Source organism: Corvus cornix, chromosome 2 (genome assembly GCF_000738735.6).
Source record: "Corvus cornix cornix isolate S_Up_H32 chromosome 2, ASM73873v5, whole genome shotgun sequence".
Classification (NCBI taxonomy): domain Eukaryota; kingdom Metazoa; phylum Chordata; class Aves; order Passeriformes; family Corvidae; genus Corvus; species Corvus cornix.
In genome coordinates, this window is record NC_046333.1 from 29,920,070 (window position 1) to 29,945,540 (window position 25,471).

Genomic DNA, 25,471 nt, shown 5'->3' on the forward strand with positions numbered 1-25,471 from the left:
AACATGCCAAGTGTAAGGCAAGACACAAAAGCAGAAATCTTAAGCCCATATACAAAGTAACAGGCCAAAAGGAAGGTGTTTGGAAAGCACAATCCATGGAAGTAAGCTGAAATAAATAAGCTTCTTTGAAAAAGAGCATTTTTCAAACAGAGACTGTGAACTGCTATTAAGGAGTCTGGAACTGACTTAGCCAGGTTTCCTTATGCTTCAGATAAAGTGCATTTCCCTCAGGGAAAAAGCAAAGTGCAAGTGGTTGGAAGATACAGACTGTTATTCTGAAAACCTTTTTACTGTAAGAGAGGCAAAATATTCAAAAGTGAGTCATGTGAGGCACACTCTGGCATTTCCTCCACTGAAAATTTTTAGCTGCTAGACAAACCATCTGCAGAATACATGTTCATGCCCCAGTGCTGTTGACAGGACTGTATGAGCAGCTAAGGTTTTCCCATCTAGTCTTGTATTTCCACATCTTTCTGTCAGTAATGCATGACAGGACAGCTGGGAATCCAGTACCAAAATAATTTTGTGTCATGAACAAGCAGCAATTCTGCGGAGTTTCCGAAAACTGAAATCTAACATCCAATGAGCCCTTCCAGTTTTATGGGGAAAGCATGCAACTCCCAACAGAGGAACCATAGGCACAAAGTATTTTGCCAAGGGTATCTTTTCTCATGCAGACTTTTTCTAAGTAATCCCAGATGAAATTCTAAAAGCAACACACAAATGACACTATGTACATGATATAACTGAATACTAAGGGAGAACATCACAGGAATGAAAGCAAGTACTTCATTAACATCCATTAAAGAGCAGACCTAAGTAATGCATTGCACTACTCTTCCAAGCAGGACAAACTAATACTGGATAGGGATGCTTCATTCCAGTCAGTAATGAGTTTTTACAAAACTGGATCATGCTGGCACAGCACAGACTGCATCTGGTTTAATGCAATATCCAAAAATAAGTTGTCAGAAGGTAGAAGAAGGATCCTCCCATGTAAAAAAAGATCCCTTCATACAGAATCTCAAACATAAACTGGCTCTGTATGTAGATGGCAAAGCTATTCAATTATTAATAAGTACATGACATGATTTGTAAAACTCTGCTTTCCCCTCAATCTTTTTCAGAAGATAATTAGCTACACTATATGCTTTTTCACGATATGTAAGAAAAAACGAAGAGGAATGCATCACAGTTGGATTTGGTTTTGATTTAATGCAAACTTAAAGCCAACTTACAGAATAGCTGAATAAAACACCATGTCAAAAAATAACTGTTTTTCAATGGTGTCTGTAACATATCTTTTGTGGGATGACAAAAGCAAAACAGGCAGAAGGGAGATGATTAGTTTGTCCCTTGCTATTAAGAAAAGTGTTTACTGAAAAACTTAATCTACAGCTGAACAACAGTGAATATCAGATTATGAGAACCACTGACTATTCATTAAAATAATGATAGTAGTGGTACTTTGGAACCTTCTCAACATACAGATATAAAAAACTTACCCAAAGATACACTGAAAAATATCATAAAGAAGCTCTGTCAACCTACAAAACAGCAACCCATGTTTCTAGATTTACACGGGCTAGATGAACCACCTTCCTGGTAAAAAGCTGGTTTGTTTTGTTTGGTTTAAAAAGAATGTTTAGTCAATAGAAAATGCCAATGTCATGCTTCAAATACAAATATATTACTAACAAAATACTTACTCTTTCACCTAATTCCCAAACTGGTTTGATCCAGTTTTACTTCCTTGCTGTAAATCTTTTCTCCCCCCTCCCCCTTTAAATTTCTATCATAAAAAAGTTTGATAAGTAAATTCATACTGGCAATACTGATACAGGATGTGCCACCAGAAGTATACAACCTAGTTCAGCATTTCCTTCATTTTTACTCTTAGTCTCTACAAATACCAGGTTATCCAACAATGTAACTAAAAGAGATGACTAACAAATAAACTAATTCAAAATATAGCATTTGTAAAACCCTCTTGAAGAAGTGGTATGTATACTCCTAATAATAAATTCAGAAGCTGAACTCAAAGATGGAAAATCTCATCATTTTTCTTCTAGAACAAAACATAATCTGAATCTTACCATCAGGAAACTGCTCTGCATCATCATCAAACATGGCTTCTTTCAAAGCAGATTTATTAAATGGACTGATACCATCAGAATAATTGTATGGGTTGTAATCTCGTGAGCGTGGTGAGGAGTGGGGAGGCATGGTGTTGAGTAATGATGTTTTGTTATCCAGAGCTGTCCGACCTGTATCGCTCACACCACTTCCTGCTCGCATGTCTACTATTCCAGAAGCACTGCAAATCTGCAGGAGAGGACACATCACATGAGCATGTGAAATACACTCTTACACCTTTCAATTAACTACATCACTAACTCATTTATGTAGCAAAAACATACAAATTTCAAAATGCTTAGAATTTTCAAAGTAGTCTTCAAATAAGAAGTCTTAGTTCCCTAAACTTTGCTTTCCTTAAAAAAAAATGAAAACAAAAAAAGGGAAAGTGTATGTTGTCCAAAAAAAATCATAAACCAGGAACAGTTGTATTTTATCTTACAAGTCTGATGCAAGTAATTAAAAACATGTTTAAACATATATATGTGGCAAGTTCAACAAATCTTAAAGCCAAAGTTCCATAGAAACAGAATTCTTAAATACTCCATGTAGCACGTAACAGCCCACAGGTTTTGTACAAAATAAAATAAAATAAAACAAAACATTCAGAAAAACATGTATTAGTGTGCAAATTTCTCAAAAACTTACTCCAGCTGTTTTGCAAGATCACTGGTTTTTAAACTGCTAACATGTTAAACAAACAGGCAGTGCTACTTAAAATCATCATTTACGTTTTCAACATATAGTTCAAGACTAGGAACATATTTTTCTAAAGTTCTTAAGTAATTCAGGAGAAATGTCCAATTTAAGAAGAATATAAACCTCCTGAAGTAGATGCTTTCTCATCTGTAGTCTATCAGACACTAGCTTAGTTTGCTGATAGCAACATGTACGGAGCTTACAAACTCACCGAATCGCCATCATCTTTTTTAGCATCTCGTTTTACAGGCTCATTCATATCTTCCTGACTACGAAAACTGAAATTCTGAATGGCTTCAGTGACTCCACGAAGAGAGCTGTAAATATCTTCAGAATTCATGTTTTCAGTGTCATAGTCAAATGCACTGTGGGCCATGGAGAAGGACATAGGAATTCAGACGGATTTATTTTGTGATTCTGTATTTTTAAATCACATTAGCAGGCAACTACAGAGACTCACTCGGGAAATATTACCAAAATTATTACTTTTCTTGAAACACATTAACAAAGTTGTCTCTTCACAATACAAAATTGTATTATGGTATGCCTTAGTAAGTGTACTACCACTGACACAGAAAGCACTGGAAGTAGCTAAGGGAAAGGCTACATTAGGTAACAGCATCTGCCTAAAGAAACAAACTTCTTTTGCCCTGTTTTACTCTGCTGAATGTGAAACAGCTGGAATTTTTACACCATCCTCTCATTCTGAAAAAAGTCCTAAAGTAAGGAGCACTGATAAAATTCAACAGCAAGTTGACTGATAAAAGCAAAATTACGAAGTCCACTTTGCTGACAACATCATTACTATAAAAAACATTTTTACACTATTACTTCTTTAGTCTCCCCGATATTAAATCTGGTTTGATGACCCAGTGTGTTGGTTTTGGCTGGGACAGACTTAATTTTCCTCATGGTAGCTGGTACGGGGCCATGCTGCGGATTTGTGCTAGAAACAGTGTTGTTAACATTGGGGTGTTTTAGTAACAGCTGAGCAGTCCTTATACAGAGCCAAGGCCTCTTCTGCTCCTCACACAGACCCGGCAGTGAGTGGCCTGGGAGTGCACAAAGAGCTGGAAGGGGACACAGCTGGGACAGCTGACCCCACTTACCAAAAGGATATTCCATACCATATGGCATCTAAGCAGATACCGCTGAGGGAAGACGAAGGAACGGAGGGATGTTTAGAGTCATGGCACTTGTCTTCCCAAGTCACTATTACAAGTGATGGGGCCCTGCTCTCCTGGGAACAGCTGGACACCTGACCCCCCCCCCCTCCCCCCACGGGAAGCAGTGAATTTCTTGTCTGTCTGTTGCTTGCACACGCAGCTTTTGCTTTACCTGTTAAATTGTCTTTATCTCAGTTTTCTCACTTTTATATTCTGAATGTCCCCCCTATCCCACCACAGGGGGACAGTCATTTAGTTGTAAACTGGGGTTTTAAACCATGACATCAGATGACATATTCTAACATTTGTTAGAGAAGCACACTTTGGTTCCTTCTCTTGCTAATCCATTTGCTTTCCAAGATGCACAGCCCTTTCCCACCTCAGGCCAGCTTTGGCACTTGTCAGACCCTTCAGGGAGGCTAAGCAGTTCACTGTCATTCTATGGAGCAAGAGGGATTATTTCTGAGCATCTGTCATTGTGTGCAAAATTTTCTCCATGCCTTCATTGTTGGGGTTACACCTTTGGACAATGTGTAATTAAGCCCTAGATGCAGAATTGTAACACCACCAGCCTACATTACCTTGGTGACAAAGTGTTCTGTGATGTATTGGTTGGGGAAGTTAGAGGACTTGACCAACTTGCTGGGGAGCGTGGAGTAGGTCTTGTTAAAGGACTTCCCATTGATCCCTGGAGGAGAAGAGGTGAGAAAAGATACTCTAGTAGGATTAAGAGATTCCCTTTTAACTTATTATATTTATTTTTTAGTGCCCAGAAACATTTAAAGAGCTTCAAGTAAATGCTTGGATTGTCTAACCCATTACCAGCAACTTTGATCCTGAGTAACTTTGAAATTAGAAAGTACAAGATAAACTACTCTTAAGAAGCACATTCAAACCTATTAAGTCACTTGGAAGCAACACAGAAACTGTAACTCTAGAGGAAAAAGAAAAGGTATTCCATAAAGAGCTACTAAGATAGGCTTCTACATAGTAACTTCAGAAAGAATAGTAACAGAAGTGTGGATACCTGACCACTGTTGCCTGTATTCCGGAGATGATTGTGGAGAAGCTTTGTGGCGCCATCCTGAAATGTTTTTGGTAAAGCACCCAATAGCATTGTAAACTCTGGAGTGTTGAGCTCAAAAAGGGAAATCAGCACTGACTGTGCAGCCTACAAGAAGAAAATACAAACTGAAGACATTAATTAGAGTTTCAAAGTAATTTTATCAGCAAGAGATACTATAATGAGTGGTAATCACAAAACAGTGACCTAAGTCTTGATCAAGCTTGAATAAAGATGTTAACAGATGTGAACAAAAGGAATTCATATTTGCTGGTAAGCTGGAAGTTCTGATTTTGATAAATTCAGGCACACAACAATCATTGTAACAAGCAGTCTTTCAGAAATGTGCTTTTCAACCCCCCTAGCCCCACGTCATCCCTCAGAAAAAAATTAAATGAAGGAATTTGCAGAATGGCTTTAAAAGGTTTGGGAAGTTGAAAAAATTTAGAGAGAGAAACTAAACACACCAGGCAGGAGCAAGCATGTGATCCCTTCTACTGAGTTCTGCAAGTGGTAATTACAGATGATAATCAACACACTTGCTTGAAAAGGAACAGTTAGCACTGTAGAAATTAAAACAAACCCTACCAAACAAGACACCCTAATCTGGAATGAGTCAGTAGTGATTACAGCACCTGATATTCCTTATAACTTACCTTACAGCCAAGCTAGCTAAATTAACCTTGCCTCTGCTTCCTTTAACCTTTCTAAAATGTAGGCACACATAATGGGGAATGAAATTTAGCTGACTACATATTCTGAAAATGAAAACTGTGGAGTAGTTTGTACTGGATGTCACCTCCTATACTCTCAATTTAATCAGTTCATCTTTACCATCATCTTCATCCTACAGCATGTTTTACATATGTTGGTTTTTTTTTTTTACCTGAATAAAAAAATCAGCACTCCCTACTGACAAAGCAACACAGTTAAATTACACAATAGTTGGATTCCCTGTAGTGCAGGAATGTTGATTCAATGACTTAAGGAATGTTTGTACAGTTTGACAAGGATTCCCTGGATAGTGTAACAAACCTGTCAACACAGTAACTAAACTAACAAGTGCAAAGGAGAGCTGGAGGAAGTTCTCCAGAACTAACAGCTTCTTTGTAGGAAAGATTGTGGTTGTAAGATTAACCAACTATGTGCAGTTTATACAGCTCACCACCAAGGTCTGCCATGCACTGGAGAGAACCAGTGCCTCATGCTAGAGAGAATGATAGGCAGCTTGCTTAACCACCAATATACTCCAAGCAAGTAGTTTAGAAAATTCTTTTAGACATTTATTTCCCCCCTTTTGCTTCCAGAGCAATGAACTGTAGCATTTTTTAATTAAAGGTGGAAAGCCAAGGTATGAGCGTACATATCTGCACACATCTCAGTATTAAGTTAAAGGACAAAAATCCTAGCATGTCAGATTGCCACAAATTATCTTTGGATACTCGTGACTCGTTGTTTTCCTTAGCTTTTATTTCCTTCTCCCTGTGATAGCCTTCCCTTCAGGTGATCACCCTGAATGTCCTCTGCAATCTTTGATGTTTCTCTTCTCCTTGTTATTTTTAATGGTCAGTCTTTTAATCAAAATTGACACAAAGCAAAATCAAGACAAACTCAGCAGATGAGCAGAAGTTTGGGAATCAGCACTTTCACTTTGCTGACCGGTTAGCCAGTCTCCACTCCTTAATACTGTATCTATTTAAGCTGCTAATAACAGAACACAGCAGGCTGTCCAGGATTGTATCAGGATAGAAACTGATACCACCGAGTCTGCCCAAAATGAAGCTCTGCCCAAAGTATCAAAATTGATACTGACTCACAGAAGGTTTCCAACTGTGCAATTGTCTATTTTCTCGCTTTCTTCCTTGTCAACGAAACCCCTCATTTTAGAGTATTTGGAAGTTTTTGTTCTCCCCAGCATAAGGCCTCTCCTGAGATTTAAATTCAATCACAGAGAGATCATCTTTAAAAGACTGCAATAAGGATTAGAAATATTCCTTTGGTTTTGCCTTCTTCTTAGAAGATCTCTAAGAATATATTCAAACTCTTTCCAGAAGCATTCTGATCTGAGAAGAAATCTAAGTTCTGAAACAGAATTTTACCTTCCAGAAAGAAATCCCATGCCACTGAACTACACTAAGAGTGCCCAACTTCAGACTAATAAACTAGGATTTTTCATAATACTAAGCAACTGAAACTGTTTTTACTAAGGAAAAAACCAAACACATGAATTACACAGAAATTACTTGGAAAAAGCTTTTAATTTGAAGAAATCATATTAAATGCTATAAAGCTTACTAAACTAAACAAAATTAAAGAGCCTGCAGTAGCAGGTTGAAAAGAGTGTTAAGAGAATTAAACATTTTATACCATCAGAATAACTCCTTTGACTTCTTATTGGTAAAATCTTATTTTCAAGAGTTAAAGGATTTTTGCAGTTAGTTGCCTCTAACAGCTGTGTTATGGAAAGAAAAAATAAAATCAGAAACTTATATAATTAAGGTGTTCCAGATGATTAAACTCACTGGTAAGTCTTTCCATGATTCAGTTACTTATTGACATAAAAATGCTATTAGAGTTATGAACCATCTGATAAGACAGCTTGCCACGTGTCTTAGTACTAAAACTTCACTGATTTAGAAGATAGTGCTGCTTCAATTCTCCTCTTGTTTTATGATCTTTATATGTTACTAGAACATGATACCCAGGTAAGAGAAGTCCATTGGATGTAATCTGTTACTGTTTGCTCATAGTCATGAAGTTATACAAGAAGTGAATGACTAAAACATCACCTCCAATATAAAAACACTCTGATGTTTTTTTAATATGTATTAGAAATGTTCTAGATACCAAGAAGTCTTGCAAGTTATTTTTAGTTTTGTTTTCTTCACATTACAAATTGTAAGACAACTCCTACTATTGTCTCCTACATCCCTCCTAAACAAAGGAAGTTGCTCTTTCCAGAAATGATGAAGCAGCCAAAATGAAAACTTAATTGAAAATAGCAAAACAAATCTAAACAAATAAATTGTTGCAGCTTTTCAAACTGCAGAAATAAATAGAAAAAGAGAGAGAAGAGTTAGTTCTCTGTGTCAAAGACACTTGCACTAAGGAAGCATAAAATTCAATACATTTATTTAGTGCTAATATGCTGAAAATAGCAGCTACAACAGAATGGCCAGTGACCATCGGAACAACAAAACTCTATTCCATCAAACTGCAAATAAAATTAAAACATTCTTTTCTTTCTTGAAGTTGAAACTGAAGTTGAAGTACTGTTTAGAAACCCTTTCCAAAGACTGCACTAATACATTTCTTACGGTTATTCAGTATCCCTGCTGTATCTATGTAGCTCACAAATGTTCATTTTCACTTCACAACATTATGTGGAAAAGGGAGGTTTGCACGGGAAGTGCAGCATATGAAGAGTAAGTCTTTGATACTACCTTATTAAAGCACAGGCTTTCTTTGTCCAAGGTTCAGCAGCTATCTACCTGCCTTTTGTCAAAAATAAAGGACTCCAGAAAATCCAACAGAGATTAAGACTGTTTGCTACCAAATTTACCACTCACTCCTGTTACAAATGTGCTATTTAGTAACCCAGAGGGTGGTCTCTGAAGTAACATTAAAACTGTACAAAAAATGGCCACTAAAGAGATTTTAGTACTAGATAGTACTTGCAACGAAGAATGACAAATTATGAAACGGAATCTCAATTAACATATATAAAAACACAACCGTAACGGAGAGTTTCAAGCCATGTTAATTTAAAATTTTTACTTAAATATTCTTAATTACCTGGAATGTTTTGCAATTCTAAGGATGCATTAACAAACATACCTTCCTAACATCTGAGCTTTTAGGTTCTGTGGTCCAGGTGATGATTCGAGACACTGCTAACCTAGTTTCACTTGAATTTACAAAATCTCCTGGATCCATCTGTTGCGCAAGTGTTTCTATGTATTTTAGGATTGCAACTTTGACCTGCAAAGAGAAACAGAGTCAGGTGGACAATAAAAATGGTGTGCTGCAAGAACAACTGAGCTCAGAGAGTAGTGTTCATTCCCTAAAATAAAGATTTTTTTTTTTCCCAATTAAACTATATGTTTACAGCATCCTTATAAAAATTTTTGCAGTAAGTCAATTTACAAGCGGATTTAACATTTGAAGAAGGGAGTTATTCCACAGAAATTCGAATACTCGTAGAAAGCTTACATTTCACTGCTAGCAACTAAAAGACATAAATCACTGCATATGCAGAAGCTTATACCTAAAAAAAGAAATGAAGAAAAGATTTATGCAGAATTATTAAGAAATTTTTTCAAGTACTAAAATGAAAAATGAATATCATCTGATGAACCAATGATCACTTCTTACTAGTTCCTACTAGGTAGTTAACACTCATTGCTTTTTTTGTAAAACATCAGATTAAGCAATCACAGTCTCTGGAAGTAAGCCACAGAAATCTTCCTGTTAAATACTAAATATGTATGGAATGCAATTTATAGGAAAGACTTAAGATAGGTCACACACACACTTTGAAGATACTTAGATGATAGAGACATGGATTTACCAGGAGGACAGAAAATCTCCTGTACTCCCTCACTTATTTGATCATTCTCTTACTCCACTAACTTGCCTTACTCCTTATGCAGAATCCCTGTTTTGTACATCCCAGACTGCAGCCTCCCTCTGGTTTCTCCAATACTGCACCACTGCACAGTTTTGGGCAAAGGTCTGTTATGCCTGTGCATGTCTAAAATATTTATTTCCTCAACTCCTACTGCCTCAGAAATTTGTCACCCCACCTGTCAACACAAGTTGTGGACATGTATTTAGAGCATCTATCAGATTTAGCTGCTTTTATTATTTCCACTAATAATTACAGTGAACCATAAATACCTACCAGGAGGGAGAGACCTATGTCCATCATAGACAGAAAAAGAGTTCTGGGTGTATTTCTGGCTATTCATGGCTTGTAGTACAACTGTTCTGAGCAAAGCTATTTAGAAATTTCTCTTGGTCATGAAACTTGCAAGCTATTAAAAACTCAAGATACACTGGCACACATATGAGGATTAATAATGAATATTTCATTTTCAAAGCAGATGTTAAAGCTCAACTTCTCTGAAGTTATACAAGCAGCAGCTGGAGATCAGCTGATCTGATTATGCAGATCAATACCAACAAATGGACACTATTTGCTAGACATTTTCCAAGGAAAAAACAAGCCATGAGCATCTCTGCAGCAAAAAACCTTAAGCCACATGGTTTTCCAAATTCAAAGCAATAGCTGAGATTTCTAGATTGCATAGGGAAACCATTGTGACACCACTACATTTGACTGTTGAGGATTTAAATAAATCTCATGTAACACTTGCAGAAGTTGGTGTTAAGGACTGTAACACTTAGAACACCCAGAGACATTTCTGCCAATGAAGAGACTGTGAAGTACTGGATCTGAGACATCAGGATTATTTAGTGTTTGAACTGCTTCCTGAGGAACTTGCACAGACTTCTGCAAAGATGGAGGTGCTCAGACAGAAGAGCACTGAACAGAAGATGAACGGAGGGAGTCCTTACTAATAAAGCTTTCCAGAGTGAGACAGATTCCCAAAGCTAAATTTGACAGCTATTTTGAAAAAAAGCATTTTTCACTAATTGCTTTTGAGAGAAGAAATTCTGGCAAGGCTACACCTTTCTATGGTCAGATAATAATGAGCCAGTATTATTACAGATTAGAAACCCCACGCTGAAGTAAAACTCCATTAGAGCAGCAATTCTACTTTAGATGTATCTTTGCCAGTATTTCTAGAGCTGAAATTTAGAAATAAAAAGGCTAACATCTTCGACAATCTATTTAATCTCTTCAACAATCCATTTAATCTTTCTGAGAGAAAAATTTTTGGTTTGCAATGAAAGCATCTCCAGAATTCTTACAATGAATATTTGCTTTTAAGTTGAAACCTCTTATGAAGTCTTTTAATACTGTCTTGACTTTCTTTGTACCCTTCTAGGTTGAATTTATTGCACTTTTGCTAGATTATAAGCACTGGGGCATTCTTCCTGTGCAGCATATAACATGGACAGGCATTTTGCTTAAGAACAGCACTCCTGTAGTAAGTCGGCTGGAACACAGATCAAGCCACAGTTAGCACTGTGACTTAAAAAACCCAAAAATTATTCATAAACAGGATTAAAGTGCTTCATAAACATCTTCTCCATGTACTGAAACAAGGAATTCTGGCACAAAAGTATGTGCAGCTACCTCTAGAGATTCAGGTAGTACTGTAAGGATGCTACACAGTCAGTACCAGAGGGCAAGTTGTTCTCCTGTCCTGTGAAAAATCTGAGATGTACAGGGTTTCTTTTGCTGCATCAAGGTAAGAGAACAGAAACATTTCGTGTAACAGGGAAAGAAAAAGAATGGAATCTAGAGAAGGTGTTTTTACTTAAACCAGAAACCAGTCTGGTTTAAACCTCTTACAGTGGCTTTCTGCGATATGAGAGATGGTACTCTGCCTTACTCCGACTGAATATAAGCAATCACCCGAAGTGACTCGCAGACTGCCACATCCCAGGTGTCTAAGTTACTGGATACTTAGGAGGGATTGCCTATGCCATTATATAACCAAATGACTAAAATGTACCCTAAACATAAATTTTGGAGGGCTTTCTCTTTGTTGCGAATCTGTGGTTTTTTAATCCAGAAATTTTAATATTGACTTAGAATAAAAATAAAAAAATCTTCTAATCAACTGTGGTAAAAATCTGTCAAAAAATCAGTATTTTCAAAGTAAAGAAGGATTCAGAAACTTTGGTCACAATGCTTAAATCAATTCCTCACTGAGGCTGAGCCATTTGATATGAAACCCAAGAAAAATGAAGTGATGATTGGAAGTGTATTTCAGGACAATATCCATCCTTAGCAAACTGTATGTTCTGCACCTGCAAAAATAAGCTAAATAGATTATGTCCCACCTAGAACATCTGACTGCTATGGCCCATCCAAACATTTGACCAAAACAGACACATTCATCTGGCACCTCTAAATTGAGTCTCTGCAATTCACTACACCCAAGTGCAAAATGACAGAAGTAAGGCAGATACAGCACAATACACTACGCTGCATCCTCCATGGATTAGGTCAGCAGAATTCTGTCTTCTCTATGGCTGGTCTTCTTACTGCCCAGCTATCCAAATCCACCTCTGTGGCCACTCTAAAAGCTCAAGTTTTATTGCCTGAGACTTAGCTGTCTTTCTAAGTGTAAGAATGGCAATGACAGTTTACTCCAAAGGATCATGATTATTTACTACTATCATGTGAAAACCAGGAGAAAAAGTAGTTTGTAGAACGGAATTGTTAGGTGGCTCAAATTTCTGATCTACCATCCCTCCTGCTATCTGACCATCTTTAGGGATGCTGAAAATCCCTTCTCTGATTTTTTTGTCACAGTGAATGCTGTTCCTCAGTATTCCTAGAACAAAAGCAATGAGATAATAATTTATCAAAGAACAAAAGCTTAAGATTTCAAGAACTGGAGTAGCCCTTTAGGATTATCAATTATTCTGTTAGACTGGGTGCACTGAAGATGGGATTTAGGCAAAATACTCAATAGCATGGATATTAAATAGATACTTCTGTGATCTGTGGGCAATAACTTCACTGTCTGAATCCTGAAGTTGTAGCTACCACATATAAAGGAAGTAGAGGGTAGATTTCACTTTCTTCTGGAAAACAAGCTTACCTTCTCTTAAACAGTTACATAAATTACTGTTGCAAATATTCATTCTGAATACTCTTAATTTTGCTTCAAACTAACAGGTGTTCTTCTAGGGAGGCAACTTTTACCAACGTCTTGATTTCAGAATTCTCTCTCAAAATTATTTTCAGAATGCCTTCCCATCAAGTGTTTAATACTTCTTAATTCCTTCTAGTGCATTTAGGGAATAATCTTGAACTTAGCCCCAACTCAGCCTAGTAGGAGTCCATGTCTCATTCCAAATCTATGCTCTCAGCTTTGAAATGTGCTTGATATGCCTTTACCAGCTATACTACTGTATGGAAAAAGGAACATCTCAACCATCAAATTCACCTTCCTGGGGAGGAAAACCAAGTGAAATAAAACCAATCTCAATTTGTTCCAAGGATTCATTTAAACAACAAACTGATTTTTACTACCTCATTTGCTGTCTTCAATAAATGACAGCAGTCCCTTTTTAACACAGCTCTACGAAGCAACAGTGGTCAACGTATCAACTGTCCTCAAAAGCTTAAAAATGTAAGTTTTACTGTATTGTAGACAAAAAAGGCATATTCATGTGACTTTAGGTTCAACATCACTTGGGAAAAGTCATATTCTTGTGCAGTATCAAACTGTGTAAAAATATTTCGTGCAGGACAGAGCAGAAGATGCCAGTTATCATATGCTTGTTATTTCCCCATTCACATCACTTATAAATCTTCTTATGATTTGATGCATTTATTCTAAAATCAGCACTCTTTAGAACTGCAAATGTACTACAGAATACATTTTTACTTTTCAGATATGCTGGCAGGTTTATGGACTACAAAGTCGTATATAAAAACGTGTGTAATTATAAAGCTACACACTGCTTTCAGAGAAGTGAAGTGTACCACAGAAAGAGCCGATTTTTAATATAGTAACTCAAGTTCATATTAATATTAGAGTAATTTAAAATAACTCAAGGCCTATCAGGCTGGACACAGGAAAAAAATATATATGAACTAGGAAAAAAAGTATGGGAAATCACAAACATAAAATTAGAAAAGACTTGATAGAGTGAGTTTGCATAACCAGCTTGATGTTAGGCAGCCACATTTTTGTTGCTCATTTTTACTGTACTGTGTTTTTATTAGATCTCTCTTGCAGCAAACATTTTCATACTAGTGTCATTTTTAAAACTGAGCATCTGCATGCTTAAAGTTTCCCGCAAAGGTTAGTAGCAGTATACAATGCATTCAAATAAAAATTATTGATAACACTGTAAGAGTTTCATATGGGGTTAAGAATAAAGACAGTAATTCAGACAAAAACCTTTGAGCTCCAAAAAGAGCGAAGCTGGTCCTGCAGTGCTGGCTTGACTGTCTGAAAGTTTACAAAAACAAAATCCACTAATTGAAAACCTTTTTTTTTCTTTGTTTTTACACAAAACAAAAATAACAATCCAAATTCAAAAATTAAGACAAGCAAATTTCTATTAATGAAGACTTCTGCTTGCAAAGCAAGCCTAAAAAGTCTTACCTTCAGGCTAGGTGTTTGGGTCTGGTCAACAGTAAATCTCATTAAAATACTGAACTGGAGATCATTTGGAAAAGATTCCCTGTAAACAAACAAAATAATGTTATGTTACATTAAATTTTCTTGTACCAACTGTTGAGAGGCACGAAATAAGCCCTCGCTCTTTTCAGTAAAGCTGAAATTGCTACCAGTTGCTACTGTACCTGACCTTTCAGAAACATTTGCCTAGCATGTTAAGGATAAGATTTAAGGAATTCCTGCCATGAAACAATTATAGCTAGAATAGATAATGCAAGTAATGCGGAATGACACAATAATGATATGCTAGAATTTCGATTCTAAATCAGGCTATTAGTGAACTCTGGGTAGAAGGAAGGGAAGACAGAAAGCAAATTAATTATTACCATAACTCTTTAAAAAGTTATGCTGACACAGAGACGAATATTCCAGTGAAAGTTTTACAACAAAATAAAGAAGTTCAAACACAATTTCTACATCACTGAACACAAGGTGAGACAACAAACATACATGGCTCAAATGCATATTTCAGAATCAGATAAGTAGTACCATACTAATGTTCAGCACAGAGGACTCAAACCCTTTCAATTAAGAGTCATTTTATGAAACCAAAATGCTGAAGCAACAGGGTTTACTAAAGTTTCAAGATCTGTTATGAGCTGTGCATTTTTCTGGACAACAAACAGCACACCAAAAAAAGAAAAACAGCAAAAAACCTGGATACAGTTAACAACTATATTGTTACTTTTTACAGCTCATTACCTTGTGACATCAAGTGCCTTCTGAACTTTTGCTTGTACAGACCCAAGCAAGTCAGCACCCATTTTTTTCAACAACTGTGTCAGCAGTACAAACAGCCAGTCCTGCAGGTCTTCTTTATGGACCTGGATGAAGTCGACCAGTGTCTCCAAAAACATACTGAACACCTAAAAGGCAGAAGAAGATGGAAAGAGGGTAGGATGGGGCAAAAGAGGAAGCGACACTGACATATGCCGAACTTACAAACGAAGAAAGCAGTAAGGGAATCAGAGGCAGAGAAAGGCAGTGCTGTGCAGCCAAGCAGGAAAAAAAGAAAGAAAAAAAAGGAAAAGAAAGAAATCTGCCTTGCTTTTTCATTGAATTTTGATATAAGAGTACATTGGAAATGTTAGCCGACTTCTGTAGAAGTTTGACAATTAGGTATTCCATGCAGTTTCGTCAAGAAAAGGAATGCTTACTGTGATGGCTGGCGCAACCTCAATTTTTCCAGTAAAACTTAAATTTTTACCCTTTCAAGCTCTATCATTAAGTTGATTTGACGTATTCCTCAAAGACTACAAAACTGCTTTCTCTTGAAAACCAAAAAAGCTGCTACAATTCTTAAGCAAAATATTAATTGTAAATATCTGCATGAATAAATACTGCAAAATCATGAGAGCTGGCCAATTCCTTTACATAAAATACTTGTGGAACAGAACAAGCTTCTTCTACTATTGCAGGTATCCCAACACAAAATTATTCACGATAGTAGGGAAAAAAGCCACAATACATTTCAGACTGGCAGGTGTTTAAAACACAGAAGTACTTTCATTTTTTTGGAAAACACAATATCCATTGTCTTCTTTTCAACAAATAATGTTGAAAAGACTGCATTCGGTAAGAAAAAAAAACCAATCCCAAAAGAACCAAAACAATGTAGTTTTTATCGGACTCACACCAGGAAGAAGGGCTTTTTGGAGGGAAGGTGTCAAGGAGGGTGTGACAAATAGACAAAAATTGCTGTTTAAACAGCTCTTTTAATAGAACTCATTCATTTAAAGTTTTTTCCAGACCTAAGAGTGAAATTAGGATGGATATGCTCTATACTTGTGTGGCCCATGGGCTTCCTGTTTCCCTTGCAAGAAAAATGGGTGTTTGGGCTGAAAATGCTTCCTTCACAACTGACACACGGTCCAGCACAGGACTGGGTACAGAAGTATTGCTGTGATGCAAAGAAGGTTGGGCAGATATTGCCTCCTGAGTATTTATGACATGGGTGCAAGGTTAGGAGTGGCTGATGCAGAGCAAGGATTGGAACCCCACATCCTCCTGCAGCTGACCTGGTTTGTCATTAGGCCAAATTCTGCTTTTGTGAGAGTGGATGATCCCAAACTGTGATCACACCTCACATGGCTGCAGACTCTAGGCCATGGAAGAAGACTTTCTTCCATAGCACTGATGCAAGTATGGAGGAGTTGGTGTATGCTGCTGCACACCTTCTTCACTGAGGAAGTGATCACTTTTCATGTTGATAATCAAGTCAGGGAAAGCAAATTAACACCACAAAGCAGAAAAAAATCCATACAAGTATCTCGTAAAGAAGTGCCTCCAAATTTACACTAGAAATAAAAAACTCAGATTCATTTTATCAAGAAAGGTTGGACCAGAGGATCCTTGAGGTTCCCTTCTAAGCAGGTATTTCATTATTCTTTCAGGATCTACTCGAGACTTGGGAAAATTTTTTAACAGACATCTTAAATACTGAAAATCTGTGTTAGAAACAAAACAATACAATTCTCTATTCAATGTAAAGCCCATCAAGATTAGCAACTTTAATTAACTTCCCTTTTGGGGCAAATTACATTAAAAATTGGGGGAAAAAATTGCCAAATTATGTGCTGTGTAGATCTGTATTCAAGTCTGAGGTTTCAAAATTACCCTGCCAGTAGTGGGACAAGATTTTTAATGCTCAGGACTGGAAACATCTCCTGTCTCAGGCTAAACTGAAACAATACATCATTCTGTGGATTCACAAGCAGTAGTCACAGTTATAAGACAGAGGCAAAACCAAACCAGTATGTACTTTCTGTACTGTAATATGAAGTCTTTGGCTTTCACAGCTCTAAAGTAAGGAGAAAATATACTTAGGCAAATGAACAAACAAAAAATTCTGGTGCTATAAAGATTACATTGTGTGTATGGGGGGGGGGGGGGGTGTCTCACAAAATCCTTCAAACTGAACTACGCAGCTCAGCAGAATTTAAACCTGTACCTGCTTCTCTGACTTTGCAGACACTGACACACATGGCTTTTCCATTAAAACATGTAGGCTGAACAAAGTGGTTACAAGCTCTTACTTGATGGAGTAATATGGACTTCTTATGACACTTCAAAGACATAAAGTGGCTTAAACTGAAATCATTATAAAGTGAATTATGATTCACTATGGCAAAAATACTCTAAAGACTCTGTGCTGACATTTTAGCTGTTAAAAGTACATGTAACTGAGGACTCAGCTTTGTTTTCAAGCTTGCTTTGATTTTAGATTTACCACAGAGAATGTCTACAGAAAACTCAAACAAGCTCAGTAGTTTTGTTGGGTTTAAAAAAAAATACTAAACATGTAATTTTGTCTCAGCATGAAGAATTTAAGAAGGCTGAAAGAGCATTTAAGGTAAAGGATGAATTTGGAATGGAAAATGGAACTCAACCACCTATATGTTGAACAATGTATGTGGATACTGCAAAAATTGCAGTTTCAGTTTTTATGACACAAACTAAAATTCTGAAACCAGCCATCTAAAGTTGAAGTTTTTAACAATTTGACAGTGGAAAAAAATAAACAGATATGAAAATAATTATAAGTCATCTACCTCTAAAGTGAATTATTTCAGATGTGCCAACCACCACAATATAAAGCAGGAATGCATAACCAAACAATGTCAGTTAATTAGTAGATAAAGCACATCTCGGAACTTTACCACACAGTTTACTAATTGTTTATAGCATTTTATGATTGCAAAAGGCTTGACACTGCATGAACTCTTTGGGGAAGAAAAATAGAGAAAAAGGGTTAATTGCACATTCATGCAAGTAAGGTTAGGCTTCCAACAAATATTGAACCAACTTACTCTCTAAAGAGAGTTCCAACACAGGGGACAGCATGCAAAACGAAACAAAAACAGAACAAAACAAAACAAAACAACAAAAAAGGGAAAAAGATAAAAACACACAAATTAGTGGCCATCGATACAAAGTTCCTGTACGGAATATAAACCAAAATAAAACAAAAAAGGTATTTCGAAACTTTTATGACAAATTTAGTAATTTTATTGGGATACTCAGTGTATTTTTAAAATAAGCACTTGGCATGTCCTTTTTGGTATGTCATTCTCCCATTTCTTCCTCCAAATATTATTGTTCTCTTATTCTGTGTAACTTCCTGCATCCAGATACCATGTTAAAGTAAACATTAAAAAAAACCCACAAAAGTGATGCCAGAATAATTCCTACAGACACTTGAGTAGAGTCTAAGATGAGATTTATGTAGACATATGTCATTTAAAAAAAATAATGAATTCTTAATACTTAAAGGGTTCTCCTGATAACATATTGATGACTATTAATAGTTTTGCAACACCAAAAAGCAGGCAAGGCTTCAGTGACTGGAACAGCTGTACCACATGTTACAACACACGCCAAATTTTTAAACTTGAAGCTCCATTGTTCCATATCACAGTGGCCAGTAAACAGAACAATCAGCCCGAACAACTCAATGTAACATTCTTAAAGGCTTATTTAAGAGGTAAAATGCTCTTCTGACACATACAACTAAAGTTTGGAACATTTGCATTATCCTTTCCTGGCTCCCATGCGACACAAAAATCTCCAAAGTGGCTCTGACATATATGCTGCACCACTAACACAGAACAAGCACAATTAAACCAACCTGCTATTCAGAATTTTGTCATTACTTTACTTAAAAAGTAAATATTCCAGCAGTATTTCAACATTTAATGTTCTTTCCTCTACTTTGACTTTTTATGCAATGTTTTCTTCTTTTTAACTGCTTGGTTTAGTCTTTTCTTCTGGATTTCTGCAGTGTGTGATCAACTTTAATACCATGTTGCTGTCTGCAATGCAAGTTACTTCCAAAATACATGGTGTCAGAGATAGGAGCTAAGTCACTTTTTCCAACAGGAAAAATAAAGAGGACAGATGAACACTAAGTTAACTTGTCAAGACTTCTAATCACTCTGAATTTAATTTTCAATTGCAGCAACAAGGAAGACTTAAAAATACGTAAAATGTATTGCATAAGCAAAGTAGTTTTTCAGGATTCTTCTGGGAGAAGTCAATACTTCTGAAATAACAGCCTGCTCTGAATTTATCTGAGTTATAGTTTTATCAATTCCAAAATATGGACACGAAGTGGGATATGTTATACTCAATATAAAAGATACTATTTCTTCCAAACAAGCCTATAATTAAATACAATACAAAACTGCATTTTTTTTTTTTTACATTATCACATTTATTAGGCTACTTACTTACCTGCATTCCTTCTGCTATGAGAAATTGCGACATTTAATCAAGCTGTACTAGTAAACCACCTCCCACAAACACTGTAAAAATACTATCATGTAAAGCAACTCACTTAAAAGGATTTTAATGGCCTTAGAAAACAGAAAGCATTATTTTCCTTGTTATATCAGCCACACTGAGTCTTTACCTAAGTAAAACTGAATAAAACATCACATCTTCTTTTATACCAAAGTACAGTCTCCTCATGGAATATTAAAAAATGATGTAAAAATTATTCACCAGTCTGAACTGCCACACCTATCTATGACATTCATGGAAGACATCATCAGCTATGATAATACAAAATATCCTGGAAAACAAATAAGTACACATTTGGCATATTTTATCCGATTGCGTATGATTTAGTCAGACAACTTCCTCTGCAACTTAAATTACTGCAGAGACTTTTCTTTCTAATTGAGAGAAAATCTATACTTGTCTTGAAGTGGCCTCTGTAAACAACGACTTCTTAAAAACACAAATTTTGAGTACGAACTGCTGGACTACTTCAGTGCATTTTATATGACATTAATCTTAATTTTATTTCAATGATGCTGCAGAAAAATGGGAAAAATTATCTTGTTCGAAACTCCAAATTAAAGGAGTTGAAATCTGATACCATTAACTGCTTTTGCTTGTGAAATTTTACATGTGCAAATATCACTGACATAATTTACCATAACTGCCTTTCTATTAATTTATGTTTTCAGACATTTACTGAAAATAAGAAAAACCTAAACGTACCTTACTGTGAGGATCAGCAAACATTCTTGTGAAGATCTCACACAATCTTTTCAACTCAACACGACTGCCAAAGTGAAAACAATACATCAGTCAACTCCCTTGCTAGCTCTGCTAGAACACTAATGCATAGCAATCAGTGAAATCAAGAGTAAATATTGACTCAAATAATCTAGCAAATAAAGTAGTGGAAACCATTTTGTTTAAGACATGGGTAAAAATGTAATAGCTTTTGTCTAAAAGGAGACTTTAAAACCTAGAAATGTCTCTTTAAACTGTCTCATACATTATACCATACTTTTGTAACAGAGCAGGTAACGAAAAAGGTGTTCCTAGTAATGAGTAGTAAACCATTTCTTCTGAATAAATACCCCAAAATTACAGTAATAATAACAAAAAAAGGCCTTCTATTGATAGCAAATGGAAGCATCTTATGAACCTTCTGTATTGCAAGAATTCTCAATTTTGGATTCACTACATACACTAGTATAGAAATATACACTAGTTGCCAGAAGTGAGAAAAGCTTCCTTATTCCTTCCCCCATCTTACTTTCAAAGACACACCCTGCTTTCCCTCTCCCTCCACCCCTCAACAACTTTGAAGCAAAATGCCTTCCTTATTAAGATGTCATCCTACCTTAGAGTTCTCTGGTTCTTCAGTAAGTTCTGCAGGCCTAGAAGGCCTTCTTTCCTCTCTGACCAGTTGGTGCTGGCACAGCGGTTCAGGACTTCAGCCACATCTTCTGTCTGCCTCATGTATGTCGGTATGCTCCCATTCCTGGAGCTGTAGGACCTTTCTGAACAGGCACTTGATGCATCACTGTTGGCATCATCATCTGAGTACATCCCATATGATTCGTATCTTCTTCGCACGGGCTTCTTCTATTGTACAGAGACACCGAAGATCAGCACTGATTCTCAGAGAGAGAACGTAACATGCCCATAATGGGTCAAAAGACCAACAGTTTAAATAACTGGTGTGACCCCTACTCCCTGCAGTGACAAATGGCTCCAACCATTCAGCAGATCAAACCAAGTTAATGAAAATATTTTAAAGTATGGCTTACACAGTACTCCAAATATAAACCCAAAACAAATGCAGAGAAGACATACATTTGATGAAATATTTAACTTAAAGGTTTTCTTGCAAGAACCCATAAAATTGCATAACAGGGTGACAAAAGACTGTTGCAAGTTAGTTATTTCACTTCATAGCTTTATATACATTACAGAATATAAGAATCGAAGCTCTAAATGTATTTTGACATTTTAACTCATTTGATATCAAACATGTTAATAGCAAAATATTAAACTATTGAAGAAGAAAAATAGTTTCTATACCTTAGTCCGTATGTCTCCTAAGAGCTGTTAGCAGTAAATTATTGAAAAGAAACAGAAATTGAGAACAGGAAGGTAAGGCATAGCAGCACTGTGAGTAGTAAACTCCCTGCCACTGGATAACATACAGTCTTACTGTAAATTTTGCTCTTAGCTCTCTGTGTCTGATCAGCACATCACACATTGTCAAGAAGTACTTTGCTAAGCTTTCATTTCAGGGAAATATTACATATCATGGGCAGGTTGGTCACAAAGACTTCTCTGTCAAAATCTTTGTGTCTTTTGCAGTGATATTTGAGCATGAAGACTTAACACATGCAGTCAATTGTTATCTAAGTACAAAACCTTGAGCTGCACTATTTAACTTTAATATCTAAATTTTGTCATTGCAACAATTGCAGTCAATGTTCTACAAAAAAACTGATTACATAATGCAATATCCCAAATACCCTAAAAACAAAAACAAGCAAACAAAACAAAACACAACATAACCAAATGTCAGAGGGGTAAAAAAAGCTATTTAACCTAAAATGACGAAAACCACACACCTCTGCAGAATAGCTCTTGCCATTCAAATTTTGGACTTGAAGTTAGCATTTAAAAATTCAGTTTTGTTACATACTTAAAGAAGCAGTAGTATAAGTGATCATTTTCCCCTTAATTACCACTGCCATTTGCACAGGGTTCTCATTTTAACCACAGATTAACTTAAAGGATATCACAATACTGATCATAAACTAATCAATACAACAAGCAATAAGCAGGCTTATGGTCAACAGAATGAGCACACATACATGTGTAAGAGAATAACTGAAGGGAAAAATCACAGAGACATTAAGTGTTTTGGAAAAGAGACACCATAAGGAAAAAAAAAAGATTCTTCAATAAATGAATCTGAAATGCCAAGGATTGTACTAAAGTAAAAGACATAAAATATGTAAAGATTCCCATTATTGCTGCATTTTATGCAGCAATATTCAAAACAGATCTTAGGCAGAAGACTGACACCTCTTTGGCTTAAGCACCACTAAAATCGGTCGAGTACTTCTTATAAAATAAAAAATAGTAACACAATCTGGAATATTTTCATTTTTTTATTTATACTACATGTCAGGACTCTACATTCTACCTTTTAAAAATACCATTATGAGTGTGACTCTTCCGTCTACGATAAAACAACAAGGGTGTTTAAAATCAGATTTTCATCTAAATGGAGCCTTTTGCACAGGACAACCTGTACCACTCAGAGCATGGCAAGGAATCAGGCATGCAAGTACTACAATAATAAAATGCTGCAGTTCTTGATCCTTTTTTATAATGTCAGACTCTAGTTAAAGTATACAAACTGATTTTCCTCTAACGTTTCTAGAAGCATCATGATATTTTGGATCCAGGTAATGCAAGCTAGTTTCTGTGAAGAAACTTTATTGCTTCAACATAGCGGGACACATTCAAGCCTCAAGAGCAGTCATTGGAAACATGACCTTCTCCTCAACTTCTATTCTTACTACACACTTTGCCCTGCTAAATTTGAATAAGCTAGGAGTCTGATAAAGTACTAAAGATACTCTTTGTGAAGCACTCTGTGTGAAGACTACAGCACAGGCTTTCCAGTTATAGCCAGAAAATTTCTATGTTCCATGGACTGTTTTTTCTATTGTTCCCTATTCCAAAATCCAGACTGACTTCCAGTTTATAAACCAGCATTCACCACCAATGCTGAAAACTTTTTCAAGTTTGTAATAACAGACAGGGGAAAATGCACTCAACTTCACCACGACCACTTTGGCAAGATTTCACAGATATTCCGATCTCTATGCCAGTCAAGGCACACAAATTTTAAACTAATATGACAAGAAAAAAGTATTAGCCAAGAAATCAATAGTCATACTAAGAATATGACAGAGCTCTTCAGATTTTGAAATTTTTTTCCTCTCTATTCAGTTATATGTCTGTAATTATCTTTTTAGAGTCTAATTTGTATTTTTTTACTAACTTTCAAAATAACAGTTTTTCTTAAACCAGAGAAATAACCATTTCTTTAAAGCATTCCGGTAACTAGAAAACAGGTACTTACAAGTATTTAATGACATGCAAATAAGTATACAATAATTGATAAAAATGTTTCTGATTCATGACATCAGTATTTTAAATTAACTGAGGATTTCAGCTTGCTGATGTAAATGTCAGAGTAGCAAAATACATGATGTGTTCAGTTTGGCTAACTGGAACAGGAAGGTAGAGGAGCCAAAGCCACCCTTTTAAAGAACTGTATAGCTTAAGAAAGAGAAGGGCATAACTAGTTTTAACTCAGTGTAACATTTTGAAAAAAAACCCCTATACTTACGAGATGCTACCTGCTGGGTTGGTTTTGGCTGGGGTAGAGTTAATGTTCACAGTGGCTGGTGTGGGGCTGTGTTTTGGATTTGTGCTGAACACAGGGTTGATAACACAGAGAGGTTTTGTTATTGCTGAGCAGAGCTCACACAGAGCCAGGGCCTTTTCTGCTTTTCCTACTGCCATGCTGGCCAGGAAGTTCAGGGTGTGTGGGAGGCTGGGAGGAGACACAGCCAGGACAGGTGACCCAAACTGACCAAAGGGACATTCCACACCACCTGACATCATGCTGAGTGCATAAAGTGGGGGGAAGAAGGAGGAATGGGAGGATATTTGGAGTGATGGTGTTTGTCTTCCCAAGTCACCGTTGTGTGTGATGGGGCCCTGCTCTCCTGGGGATGGATGAACACCTGCCTGCCCACGGGAAGCACTGCATCAATTCCTTGTTTTGCTCTGCCTCTGTGGATGGATTTTGCTTTCCATATTAAACTGTCTTTATCTCAATCCACAAGTTTTCTGGCTTTTACCCTCCCGATTCTTTCCCTCACCCCACAGATGGGGGAGTGAGTGAGTGGCTGTGTGGGGCTTGGCTGCCCAGTCATCAGTTTCTCTCTTCAGCATCAATCTCACCTGCTGTCAGACAGAAGAATTTTAAAAGGCACCTAGGCTTAAGGTAAGCAGAGGGCTTTAGCTGTCATCATTCCCAGCTCTAACAAGCCTTCAACCTACCCTGAAGTTTTTCTGGCTGTTGTGAGAAACTCCTGGTTAGTTCTACCTGCTCAAGCGGCTCCTTGGGCCACTGCAACACTACAGTCAAAGACTATTTCCTGTCTGCCACGGAAAAAAACACATCTCTCAAAAGTTAAATTCCAATACTTGCAGCTCCAACAACTCAGTTTCTTTTTTCCAAGAAGCCAATAAAATAACAAATGACAAGTTCTTCTGCATATTTAATGTACAGGTACCGAACACTTTAAGAGCCTACACGAGCTAAGTGTGAGACTCTTACCAAAGCATCTGCTACTGCCTCTTCCACGTCAGAACCTGTGTTCAGAACTCGCATAGCACTGACTGATGATGACAATCTACTCGACTGACTAATTCCAAAGCCAGTACCTGTTACAACAACAAAAAGAAATACAAAGAATTCAATCAGAATAGAAAGCTAGGATGTAAATATCACACTCACTTATAAAAACCCAAGCAGAAGAAAAGCATTTGCTTAACATTTTTAATAAATTATGTAGTGGATAAAAAAAACATTTTCATTCTGAAGTCTTTAGTGGTACAGACAGAATTAAGAATTCAAGTAAAAAACCAGTCACCTACAAGCATTCTGTTTCAATATCACATGGAAAAAACCAATGGTTTTATTTGAAAGAAGTTTTGTT

General features: G+C 36.5%; 1 protein-coding gene across 40 annotated transcripts in view; it reads right to left on the reverse strand.

Moving 5' to 3' along the window:
- Positions 1-25,471, reverse strand: part of CLASP2 (cytoplasmic linker associated protein 2) — a 147,487-nt gene that overhangs the window by 11,196 nt on the left and 110,820 nt on the right. For 10 of the 40 annotated variants that reach the window (XM_019285521.3, XM_019285520.3, XM_010398670.4 and 7 more), the window contains 13 exons: positions 25,090-25,196; positions 21,747-21,770; positions 21,043-21,287; positions 20,409-20,472; positions 18,212-18,214; positions 15,105-15,268; positions 14,328-14,406; positions 14,121-14,171; positions 8,902-9,045; positions 5,029-5,172; positions 4,583-4,689; positions 3,047-3,200; positions 2,097-2,325 (listed from right to left, as the gene is read on the reverse strand). In XM_019285521.3, the coding sequence (XP_019141066.1) occupies positions 2,097-2,325; positions 3,047-3,200; positions 4,583-4,689; positions 5,029-5,172; positions 8,902-9,045; positions 14,121-14,171; positions 14,328-14,406; positions 15,105-15,268; positions 18,212-18,214; positions 20,409-20,472; positions 21,043-21,287; positions 21,747-21,770; positions 25,090-25,196 (1,515 nt within the window). The remainder of the gene's footprint in view (positions 1-2,096; positions 2,326-3,046; positions 3,201-4,582; positions 4,690-5,028; positions 5,173-8,901; positions 9,046-14,120; positions 14,172-14,327; positions 14,407-15,104; positions 15,269-18,211; positions 18,215-20,408; positions 20,473-21,042; positions 21,288-21,746; positions 21,771-25,089; positions 25,197-25,471) is intronic. The other 30 variants (XM_019285526.3, XM_010398673.4, XM_019285529.3 and 27 more) reach the window with 7 other exon arrangements.